The sequence below is a fragment of the Cryptomeria japonica genome, chromosome 10 (assembly GCF_030272615.1).
Source record: "Cryptomeria japonica chromosome 10, Sugi_1.0, whole genome shotgun sequence".
NCBI classification, from domain to species: domain Eukaryota; kingdom Viridiplantae; phylum Streptophyta; class Pinopsida; order Cupressales; family Cupressaceae; genus Cryptomeria; species Cryptomeria japonica.
Window position 1 is genome coordinate 153,756,831 of NC_081414.1, and position 12,511 is coordinate 153,769,341.

At 37.5% G+C, this 12,511-nt stretch overlaps 1 protein-coding gene across 3 annotated transcripts in view; it reads right to left on the reverse strand.

The window, feature by feature from the left end:
* LOC131047994 (acetyl-CoA acetyltransferase 1) overlaps positions 1-12,511 on the reverse strand; it is a 28,418-nt gene continuing 15,907 nt past the window's right edge. For 2 of the 3 annotated variants that reach the window (XM_057981814.2, XM_057981813.2), the window contains exons 7-14: positions 4,580-4,657; positions 4,414-4,479; positions 4,194-4,276; positions 1,639-1,738; positions 1,433-1,543; positions 921-962; positions 584-670; positions 1-434 (exon numbers count right to left, since the gene is read on the reverse strand). In XM_057981814.2, the coding sequence (XP_057837797.2) occupies positions 345-434; positions 584-670; positions 921-962; positions 1,433-1,543; positions 1,639-1,738; positions 4,194-4,276; positions 4,414-4,479; positions 4,580-4,657 (657 nt within the window). In that variant the 3' untranslated portion in view covers positions 1-344. Of the gene's footprint in view, positions 435-583; positions 671-896; positions 963-1,432; positions 1,544-1,638; positions 1,739-4,193; positions 4,277-4,413; positions 4,480-4,579; positions 4,658-12,511 lie in introns of those variants that run through there. The other variant, XM_057981815.2, reaches the window with a different exon arrangement.

The following is a 12,511-nucleotide window of genomic DNA, read 5'->3' on the forward strand; positions in this document are numbered from 1 at the left end:
TAGAACAAATACTACTGTATGATATTTTTTAATTGAAAAGTCATTACAATTATAAAGTTTTGCTAGAAATAATTCTTATTATACCACAAATGTAAGACAAATATTTTATTCTACTGGAGTGAGATGACTTACAAAACATATGCATCTCTGTATCGATACTACATACGAACTACTTACAAAAGGGAAACGAGGATTTTATTAAAAAAAAGAAAACGTCTTTGATAGCAACAGAGTATGACCAGATAAGAATGGAATGATCCCAGCTAAGTCAGCTATTTTCTTACTGAGCTGATTTTTAAGAGCAACGCAAGAGATGGCCTTTAACTTCGAATCCTGACACTAGCTTAAATGAACTCTATAACCACTGCAGATGCACCACCACCACCATTGCAGACTGCTGCGACTCCATATTTCCCCTTTCTCTGCCTCAATACCTATCAGAATAAGTCTCAGTTAGCTTCTAACATATCAGAAAAGAACAATGGAGGCGATATAGGTGAATGAGCCCAACCCCCGAACAAGCAAAAGCCAAAAACATAGTTATATCGCCTAAGGTTTTAACAAAGTTACGTAAGATACAAACCCCTAATAGTGTAACCATAATGCGAGCACCACTGCACCCAAGTGGATGTCCCAGAGATACAGCTCCCCCATGTACGTTTACAGTTTCCTGCAGGTGACATGAAATAAGGTGTCAAACTACGACAAGCCAGAAAGCCTTAACAGTGGTATTCATATAAGACAAGTTACTAATCAGTTTCACAAATTACATGAACCAAGCATATGAATTCTGGGAATCATTTTATTATAAATACACAAAATGTTACAATGACATTATCATAGCAGTTTCATGTACTGTATATTGATGCAATTTGCACCAGAGTTTTAAAGTTTACAACTCATTTGGAGAAGGAAAGTACTAGATTTATGCGCAGTATCTTGTGAATGGCAAGAGGTACAGCCTGCGACAAAAAAGAATTAATTAGAATAGCTTTATTCGTTCCATAATTTGCAATACAAAATGATGCATCTCTATAAACGAGCCTAAATAGGATATAATAACTTCCCAAGCTGTAAAATCCAGCTACCTGACTAGGATGGGAGAAAATTGTGCATTCATTTTCCAGCAAACATTATTAACTCTATGACAAAATGTTAAATTAATCGCTTTAAGGACATCTACAGAGAAAGATAGTTTATATTAATGTCCACAAGTGACAAAAAAGGTCAGTGGAACTCAGAAAGACAACTAGAGACGATATCAAGGAGGAGCGGCTCCAAAGAAGCTACAAACTAAAGATAAATAAGAGCAAAACAAAACAGCAAGGAATATTCATCAAGTCTCCACATTCGAATATCTAAATGGCAATATTCACTGAGATTTTCATGGGTACATTGTAGAAAACAATGCATGTACAGCAATTAAACTTACAGCAAATGCTTCATTTATCTCATAATAGTCCATCTGTGAAGCTTCCAGGCCTGCCTTTGAAAGAGCTTTTGGGATGGCCAGAGCTGGTGAGGTTGTGAATAATTCAGGGGCCTGCGATTTAAATTTACATTTAGCCAACACATTACAAGGCTACATCTTTCATATACAGTTACAAACAAGATACGACAATACGGAACAAGAAATACCTGTGCAGCATCAGCATAGCCTACTATTTTTGCAATAACTTGTAAACCCAGCTCCAGTGCCTTCTCTCCACTCATTATAACCAGAGCAGCTGCTCCATCACTGGAAGAGTAGAAAACAAAGACAGTAAGGTTAGTAATCAAAATAATGAAAGCACCATAGGAACTGTTTTGTTTGAGAGCAAGGGTTTCTCCCATTACATTCTCCAGACCAAACCACCCAAACCTAAGCTCATGCACAACTTGAAAAAGGAGTTCAAGATGTGAACATAATTCAAACTTTAGTCAGTATAGATAAATCCCAATTACCTTTTTACTGCAACAACAATACAAACAAGGACCAGATGCAAAATAAATTTGACAAAAAACCTAAGGACTAGGGTTTCTGCAGTTAGACACAAGATATTAAGTGTCAATTTAGAAAGTAAAGTTTTAACTAACTTTAAAGAAAAAGGATGAATAAAAAACTTTAAGAGGACCAACACTCTGGCACAACACGCTCCATATTTTCTATGAAGTCGCCATCCAATTTAGCCTCCCATAAGGAATTCCTTGTAGAGATGATAAGGGACTGAACAAATTTCCTATGATATATTATATCTAAAATAGAAGGGTCGGATTTTATCTACTACTAGCTTTATGTATACAGATTTTAAAAAGACAGCATATAACTCTGTAAGGCACATAATTTCAGAATCCTCATCAATAGTGCTTATCATATACATGATTGTGCCTAACCTATAAAGAAGAAGGCTTAACTTTTGCATCCTGATTGTCTTTAATGCCGTATTGTGACAGATTCTTACTAATCGTGGCAGCTACCTAATTACTACTACACAAGCATCATATAAGGATCAATAGGAATATCCTTAACTTCTCTGCAAGGCTATACAAATCACACTTAGTTCCTTATTGATCAGCAACATGCAAATCGGAGAAGGGGATTTTGAAGTTCAGTTATGGCAAGGATAGTTAGGACAATTGACAATCGTCAGCACTTCATGCCTTGATATTCTGCATCGTATTATTTAATCATTGTTAAGATGATATTAGAGCTTTTGAAAACTAGAAATGTAAGGTAGTACCAATTGCGATAAGACTTTCCTAGTCATCAAACTAAATATATGTCAATGCACTTAGATAATTGTAATAAGTATTAACAATATCGTGGTCCAATACCATGACACTTGTCAATGTTCTCAAAGTAAAATCATTGATCAATTGCTTGCCAATCTTTATTTAATCCCAGGTCTTTAGTTTTTGAGTAAGATCCTGTGTTATATAATCGTACTAAGAAATTTTCTTTGATGGCTTAACAGTGGCAATCTATGATTTTGTGCCCACAGGTTCGAAGCTTCATTTGCCTAATGTTTTTCATGAGCAGATCAGTTAAGCCATAGTCATCATATAAGCTAATTACTTTCTTCTGAACCTCAAATTGTGCGATGCCTATTCCTTGGTAAGTTTAATTGCATTTTTTATCCATATTCAATTATGAGTTATTGATTGAATTTACTGTAATAAAAGGGACAAAGCAATGATCCAATTGACTCGAGCACTTGCAGTTCTCCAGTTGTTAAAGCCTTACGAGAATCAATTCTTAATGAGTCTGTGAGGGGCAATCAAAAGCTAAAGAATTTGTATGAAGAGAATGTTAATATAACCACCTAGTCTGCTATCTCTGCTTTTTCCTGTTTAAGTACCTAGAAATGACACTTCTTCCATCTCTCAAGACATGTTTCAGATTTAAGAAGATCTGGATGATACTACTCATAATTGTTTTTGCTATTATATAACTAAATCAGTAGATTGCTTCCTTTTGATTGAACTGCCTCTAAATTGCCATGCTGACTTCCACCATATAGATAAACGGACCTGACATAATGTATATCCTAGAAGTGATTGCTAAATTTGTAGCCTTTCAAATCTGTAAGCTTTATAGTCAAATAGCTGAGTGAAAAATCTTCTATAGCAGTCAAACATTGATGAATGCCATTAAAAAAGATAGAATAATGCTTGAAGAAACTAGGTATGTTATGATTCTACCCGTAAAACAAAACTATATTGATTAAAATTAAAAGCATCTCTACATTTTTTTTTAATTTTGTCATACATTTATCATCTGACATCTCATGTTACAAAGCTACAATATAACAAACAATGTCTGGACTATGTTCCAATGACTACTTCTCAATAGGTTTATTCTGTTCATTTGTTTTATTTAAGCGAGACCTCGAGGAGGAGAAGTGTTACTAGAAATCAGGGAATTTTAAACAGTTTAAATGATCCAGAAAGCTATCTGCTACTCTCCCGTCTTCAACTATGCATATAAGTTGAGAAGGTAGAACCTTGCAAAGTAGATATTGAAATGTTGGTTAATTCTATGTTTGCATAACGATGCTTTTTGTCACAAAATGAAGAGAAAAAAACATAAGAGAGAAAGAGAGATAGAAAAGTAGAAATTGAAAGTTGGTTGATTCTATATGTGTGCATAACAATATTTTTTGTCAATATTATAGAGAGCAAATACATTAGAGAGAGAGAGAGAGAGAGTCAACTTAATAGATGATGCGTTTCCAGCAGTCACAGTTCCATCTTCTTTAAAAGCTGGTCTAAGTTTCCTTAGCTTTGCTCCATCAAACTAGCACCAAAGTAGTTCAGAAGACAGAGAAAACTTATTCAGGTGTATCCAACATATTTAATATGTATTTGATTGTTTGATGAGTTATTTGCATACATTCCATTTTGACAAAATCTATACATCCTAAGAAGGCTAACCTTCCCTAGACCTTCATCCTTGTCAACAATTGTACATGGTTTTCCCCTCCCTCCTGACACCTCAACCTGCATATCAGATTCAAGTGGATCAACAAGCATAAACAAGATAGTAAAACAAGGTTCGCTTCTTTCAAGAATTATTTCATTTAAACATCCAGAGTCATACCGGCACTATTTCCCATGCAAAAGCACCACCATTTTGAGCTGAAATTCCACGTTCAAAGCTCTGGATCGCATAGTTATCCTAATGCCAATATCTAGTAATTAGTTGACATAATCATAAATAAATAGAGCACAAAAAGTCATAAGAAAAGAAATCTTGCTAAAAACTACTCATAAACAACATTTTACAAAGAAAATTACTTATACCACAACATGAAGAGCAATTCATGAAGACCCTAGGGTGATACTGTATCAAAAGCTAGAAATGTTGCATGCAATGGAAAACCCCATTACAATAAGGATCTTTTATATTGAAGAAAACAACAAAGAATAGCTCCAAGTTATGAAATTCACGAGAGATAGAAGAAAACAAATAAGTGCCAAAAATCACACAAAATTGCATGCAAGGGTAAACTGTTTCATCAAGAACAGAGAGACAATTGAATCTAGCAATAAAACTACTTTCTTCAACCTTCAATCTACCTTGGAAATGAGCTACAAATAACTAGGCTTGGAGAAATGTAACATGTGATTTCCATAACTAATTTTTTATTTTACAAAAAAAGCTTGTCAAGTTTCTAAGAATATTGACACTTTTGAGACAATTTGTAAATTGGAACCTTTCAAAAAGGGAAGGGGATGCAGAGAGGGAGATATTTTCTTAGAAAAAGAGAAGACTAGCATTTACCTACCAATTTTGCCTATTGGTTAACAAAGTAACAAGAGAGGTGGTAGTCATTACAAGTACATATTCGAACCTAAGTTATTGGATCCTATAGGTTTTGGAATTGTCATTATATTGGATGGGATGGGTTTGGGAGTGAGAGTAGGAGTGGCCCAAGGATTCTTGGGTAGGCCTTGCCATCTTTGGTACCTTATGGATATGTCTCACCATACCAAATGGGATGGGTTCAAGAGCACGGGTGGGAGTAGCTTAAGGATGGCTAGGACACAACCTTGTCATTCTAGGTACCTTGTGGGTATGTGTAGGATGTACCCATAGGGTACTGAAGATAGCGTTGGGACTCAATCTAAAAATGCAAAAAGTTGCATATATTCTCTAATGATAGCCTTTAGGGCCAAAGCATACATTGGATACTATATTCGAGGTTACAATTTGTTTATCTTTAGTTGTAATTAATCCTATTGAGGACACTATAGGAACACCCTTCTAGGTTTAGTTGAAGATGAAGTGAAGAAGCGATCATCCACTATTAGCAATTGGCTTTAAATCACTCACATTCAATTGATTGATGAGATGATCAATCTCCCCTCAAGATGACATTTCCTTGGCCCTAAAGCAAATTCATTCCTCTAAAAGTGTGAGCAGTGATTTTGTGCCCTTCATATTTTCATCGCTATTATAATGCTTGTCAAAAATAGAAGAGTTCTTAGATGATGTAGTTTGAAATTGATGCAATAAATATTTGCCATAATTATTCTTTTGATGAAGAAGATCATCAAAGTGTTTACCTTCTATTGCTGTTTTAGAAATTTCCAATGGATTTGAAACAACATTGCCACTACTATGTGGATAAATTTCATATGGTCATGGCTAACTATTTTTGCAATTTGAAATTTCAACAGGTTTGCTATGAAGGCCACTAAAATTCACCAAAACATTTTCTTCAATCCTCAAGATGCATTGCTGATTTCTTATTAACTTCATCAAGGACACGTCCCTGATGTGAGAGCTCACTAGAAATCATTGGAACAATATTTTTACCTTCAACAACCAATGTGGACCCCCTTCACTTCTTCAACTTCCTATAGCTTAGAATTTTCTTCTTCAAGAAAATTGTGCTCAAGTACATTCATCCGCAATTTGGGTTCTGTTGTGACCATTTCACACATCACCCCATTAGAATGGGAACCCCCTCTTTTTCGCTTTTGTTTTGCCTGTTCTTCTCTCTGCTTTTAGGGTTTTAAGTAAGTGAGTTGTCTGTCTGAGCTAAGGCTAAACCTTAGGGGTTCCTTTCGAATGTTTTTTGAGCCGAGTCCAGTCAAATTTTGAAAGTTATTAAGCGTCCTTCCGAGGGTTGAGATTGTTGAAGTAAGGTGAGTCTGTCAGGAGAGTCAGATAGGTCTTAGGTTAGGTCTAATCAGGGTTTTGGGGTAAAATCCTAATTTTGTCTAGGTGTTAGCATTTTGAAGGTGAAACTATGTATTCCTGCCTAGGTAAATTTTGATCAAATTTCGGAGGTAAGATGATGCCTGAAACGGAGAAATTGCTCCTGTCCTTCACTGGAGGCCCAAGGCGAAATACATTCTAAGTGCAATTTCTTGTTTTTTGACAGGCGTGCTAACTGGTTCCTGGCCTTGAAAATGACCTGACTCTGCCTTGTGAAATGATTGGAGACTTAAATTTTGAATATTTTAGCCAGAAAGGACAAAATCGCTCCTGTCCCTCACTCAGGGACCAGGGCGAAAATGTTATTTAATGCATATTTGTCTCTAACTTTTCTATTTTGTTTTGTGCAGGGTCTCCAGGAAAGATAATTGGACGTGACTTGATGTTTCTGAAGATTTTGAAGGCATGAAAATAATGAATTTTGAAGGATTAAGAGAAAATCGCTCCTATCCTTCACTCAAGGACCAGGGCGAAAAGACTTAGCAGAGTCATTCCTGACCTTGTTTGGTCAAATTGAAACATCAAAGGCATGGTGGAGGACGAAATGAACATGATAGAGCATCCAGGCTTGATTAAAGACAATGAAATGATGGAGTTTTGTCTAGAAGGGTAAATTCGCTCCTGTCCCTCACCAAGCGTCCAGGGCGATTTTCTTTATATATACATTTTTAGACCTTTCTTGGACATTAACTCTTATTCATAGCGTCAAGTAAGATGAAATCTTCCCTAGCAAAGGAATTTCGAGATGAAAAATGAGAGAATTTGATCATGGTGGCAAAAGTTCGCTCCTGTCCCTCACTGAAGGACCAGAGCTTGAATTTCAAATTTGCACTATTTTTGCATGATCAAAGTGATTTTATGATTTGAAGAGATCAAGGAAAACATGTTTTGTCCGTTGAATATAACTTAAGTGGTCCACAAAAGAGGAAATCAACCCAAATGACAAAAGGCGCTCCTGTCCCTCACTGAAGGACCATGGCGTTTTTTCAAGATTGTCCTCTTCGTTTGAGATTTTGAGGCAAAACCTGACTTGGATAGGAGGGAGAAATGATGTTTTATGCCTTAGATGCAATTGAGGATTTAAAGAACAAGGAAATATACCTAGAAGGCAAAAGGCGCTCCTGTCCCTCTCCAAGGATCCAAAGCGATTTTCTAAAAAGTGCAAATTTCTTGCAAAAGACAAGGCAAGTTTGTGATTGAAATGAATGGAATAAGGCATGTTTAGCCCGTTGAAGATAATTTGGAAGGCTAGCAAAGGACGGATAAGTTTGAAATTGCAAAATCGCTCCTGTCCCTCTCCAAGGGACCAGGGCGAAAAACCTAATATCTAGCCTTTCTCTCCAAGTTTGGACAAATCTAAATCAAGGCGCAAGTTTGAAAGAGTGTTTAAAATGCCTTGAGGTGGGATTGAGATGCAAGATTTACAAATTTTGATGATAATAAGGAAAATCGCTCCTGTCCCTCTCCAAAGGTCCAAGGCAAAATTTCCAAATGTGCCCATTTACCTTACATTTTGAAATGATAATTTTGTTCCCAAGACTCAAGAGGTAGTGAAGTGTGATATTCTATGCCTAGAGGGTAATTTGAAGATTGATGTGATCAAGAATTTGTGCAATGGACTCAAAAGCACTCTTGTCCCTCACTGAAGGACCAGGGCGATTTTTATAAAATCAACAATTTCCCTCCAAGATTACGATAAGGAAAGATTGTGCAAAGATGGGAAAGGTCTTCTAAAGCATGGTGAACAAAGGTTTGACTCCAAAACTTGACAATCCTGGGCTAAAATACAAAAGTTGCTCCTGTCCTTCACTGAAGGACCAGGGTGAAAATCTTGGGAGAACCTATTTTGCCTTGCAAAAACAAGTTAAGCATGCATAGAATGGATGAAGGGGATCATTGCTTACCCCACAGCGAGAATTGACAAATAAAGGTGAAGGATTAAGACCAAAAATGGAAAATCACTCCTGTCCCTCTCCAAGGATCCAAGGCGAAAAAGTCCTAAAGACACTTCTCTTCTTAAAATCAAGTGAATTAAACTCAAGACTCCAATTGAAAATGCCACTTTAGATGCCTAGATGAAGTTTTGGAGATTAAAAATGAAGAATGCAAGGTTTAAATTGCAAGTTCGCTCCTGTCCCTCTCCAAGGGACCAAGGCGAAGTTATTGGCATTCTTTATTTTTACCTTATTTCAACGTTGATATCCTCTAAAATCGCATTAGATGCCAAAATTGCCAACTTCGAAATATTTGAAAAAATTTAAATTAAATTGGCATTTAATAAAAGGCGCATTGGTATTTAATAAATTAATTTTGAGCCTTTAAAAAATCGAATTTTTATTATAAAGGCATTTAAAATTAATTTTTGTGAAATTAAAATTAAAATGGAGCGCTTGGAGGCTTATTTTCATTTATTTTGTCAAGTCGGCCTCTCCTTTTTGCAATTTTATTTATTTTTTAGGCTTATTTTGTCAAGTCGGCCTATGGGGAGACAAAGTGGTGAGCGCCCTATATAATAGGGGTGTTTTGATCAAGTTTAATCAATCATTCACTCATTATTTCAAGTGCGAATTTGGAGAGCTAGAGGAAGTGCGAAATCTGGTCTATTTGGAGCGAATTTACCTCAAGTGTTGAAGACTAGGGGTGGTGGAGTTGATTCTTGTGAAGACTAAAGGAGGCGCATTTTGCTCAAAGGAGAGCCTTGATCTACATTTTTGCCTAACGGATTCTCCTATTTTTGCATCATTTCTTAGAGTTAATTCTCAAGAGGAGGTATGGCGAAATCATCCTAGTCCCAATGTTGAAGTTTCGAATTTTGAACTCTAAGTTTTGAAAATTGCGTAGTTAATTAGGAAATGATAACTCAAGATTTATCATGAAGTTTCCTAATTAATATCTTTTATCTTCCTTTTGAATCTTCCTTGCTACTCTCTTAAATATTTTACTAATTATGAAATGTTGTGTAGGTGTCAAGATGGCGACTCCAAAGGCAGGAGCATCTACTAGTCGTCCAGCTCTCATGAAGGAAGATCAGAGGAATGAAGAATTGGAGACCAAGATCGTGTCCAAGTGGAGCAATATTGGAGATACCAACTTGGGAAACTTCAATGTGAAGAAGTTTCGAGAGGTCCCTTACATTGGCAAGCCATCACCTGTCGCAAAGAGAATAATTGAAAGTGGCATCATCAAGGCGGCCGGTTTCCCTCCAGCAGTCCAGTGCCATGAGTTGATGATCGAGTGTGCTCGCCATTATGACCCACAATCAAGATCAATCATATCCAAGGAAGGGAACACTTTGGCATACCTTTCGGAGGAGGCTATGAGTGAAGCTCTCCATCCTCCAGAGCATAAAGATATGATTTACAAAAGCCTAGAAGGAGCCAGGTCAATGTATGAAGATGATCCAGACACTTGCTTGAGCATCATCAATAAGAATTGGTTACTCAAAAGCCGTCCTTGCTTGAGCAAGATTCCCAACACACCACATAGGATCGACTTCCAGGAGGAGTACAGAGATTTGATAACTTTGCTCAATCAAGTTACAGGGGCTCCTCAGGCCTTCTACTTTGAGAAGTGGATGTTCTACTTCATCCAAGTGATAGTTCAAGGGAAAGGAACGATTCATTGGGCTAGAATTATTAGCCATTGCCTGGACGTGCAGTTAAGAAGACTAAAGCCTACCAAGTCATTTCACATGAGCTCATACGTCATATATGCCTTGATCAGGAGTTTCGAATATGTAGGACTACCTCACAGAGGAGTGATCGGAAGAGGACCCGGAGAAGTGAGAGTTTGTGACTCTTATGTTCATTTGCATCATCCACCTGGAAGTGACTACAAGTTAGTCAATGATACCTTCACGATGAACATCACTAGGATATTGCAAGGCGGGACTCACAATCGACTATCTCTGGATGCACAAGAGCTTGTAAAGAGGTATGGTGCTTGGTTCATCCAGTTTCAAAAGTTTACATATATTAGAGTTCATGGGTGTCCTTCACCTCCCTACATGTTGCCGAGGTATTCGACAGACAGGATAGTGCTACTTGAGGTGACTAGACAATTGGCAGCTTATGCGAAGGCATTCAGACACAGGCATTCAGACACAGGCATTCCCGTGCCCATCATATTGGGGAATTCAGTTGAGGTATGCCCTAATGCTCTAGCCTTGGATGATGCAGAGAGGGAGTTGGCATTATATTCATTCACGTTCTTTGCCTTGAGGAAGAATTTTGATCCTTATGGGTATATGGAAGAGACAACCGGTAGGAAGTACAAGCATGAATTTCAGGTAGAGGACTTTTGGATGAATCTCTCAAGTGATTTAGAAGTGAAAAGAAAGATGCATTCCAGATTACCTTTAGATTTCATCAGGAAATGCAAAGTCTACAGAGTGGCCGATCAAGCTCAGGCCAGTGGCAGACATCTCCAGTCATCCTATGACAGAGAAGACAAAGCAGTGAAGATAGATTGGAACGAGCCTGAGATTTCAGACTTGAGAGCTTTGATGGCTCCAGTTTTGTCATGTACTCGCAGATGGGTGGATGTACAACATCAAAAGTTGAGAGAACAGAATATATCAATGACTTTTACTTTGGAGGAAAGACCAGAAGAAGGAGGAGCAAGCGCAAGTGAAGGCAATTCTCATCCTAGAGGCGCGAAGAGGAAAGAAAGACCTGAGAAAAGGGAACCCTCCAAGAAGAAGCAAGAGGCCAATCGAGATCGCTCATCAGGTATATCATCCCGACATGAAAAAAGGACAAGTCAAGTTGAAGGACAAGAGAAGACGGTGCCTGAGGTTGATGAATCTATGGAGTCAATGGTACAGAATGATAAACCTAAAAAGGGGAAGGCACCTCAGCATTCGTCAAGTCGATCTCCCCAAGTTGATGAGCTACATGAAGAGAAGAATGATGACGAAGTGACATCTCCTCTCCGAGAAGACGAACCATTGCTTAAGGAAATACAATTTAAAGAGACAAGATCCGCCATTCCAGATTGGTTGAAGGAGAGACTGACAAGGGTGATTGTGATTGAAGATGAAGATGATGTAATTGACTTAGAGAGCCTTATAGGAAATTCTCAAGAAGCAATGGAGAAGAAGAAGGCCACCAAGATGTCCAAGATGATCGAAGTTGAGACAGATGTGGACCTTCAAGAGTTGGAAGAAAGAGTCAAGGTCATCTTTTGCAAAGATGAGAATGTCATCACAAATGAGCAACGGGATCTAATGTTCACTACTATGCTCCTGATTGAGAAGATCAAAGAACTCGAACCTGGATGGGAAGCTGCTCTTCTCAAGGCCTTTGATCAGGTTATCCACTTAGAGGAGCGAATGAGGAATCTTCCCGAGATTCCTATTGCTGAGATTGAAGGAATTGTGTCCAGATTCGTTGCATATGCTAAGAAAGAGCATTGGAAAGGGAATAAGGTTCTAGAAGAGAGGTTGTTATAAAATGATGTGGCATCTTAATTATCATTGGTCTATGTTCCCTCGATTTTTGTGCCAATTAAATATTTGGCTATGCATTTAATAATGTTCAATTAAAAAGGGAACTTTTTGTAGCAAACCCTAATTAGGGTTTAGGTGTCAAAATCTCAGCCATTGATCTTCTTTTGATTTGGGCCATTCATTGTAATTGAGGATGCTATATATACCCTCGCTCGTTTTCATTTTGTCATTAGATATTGGATAATTACCAATTAGAAATTAGATAGCTAGAGCTTTTGGAGAGAAGAAAGTTATTTTGTAGCAAGATTGAGCATTGAAGAGGGAATTTCAAGCAATTGTTGTCTATTTTGGCTTTG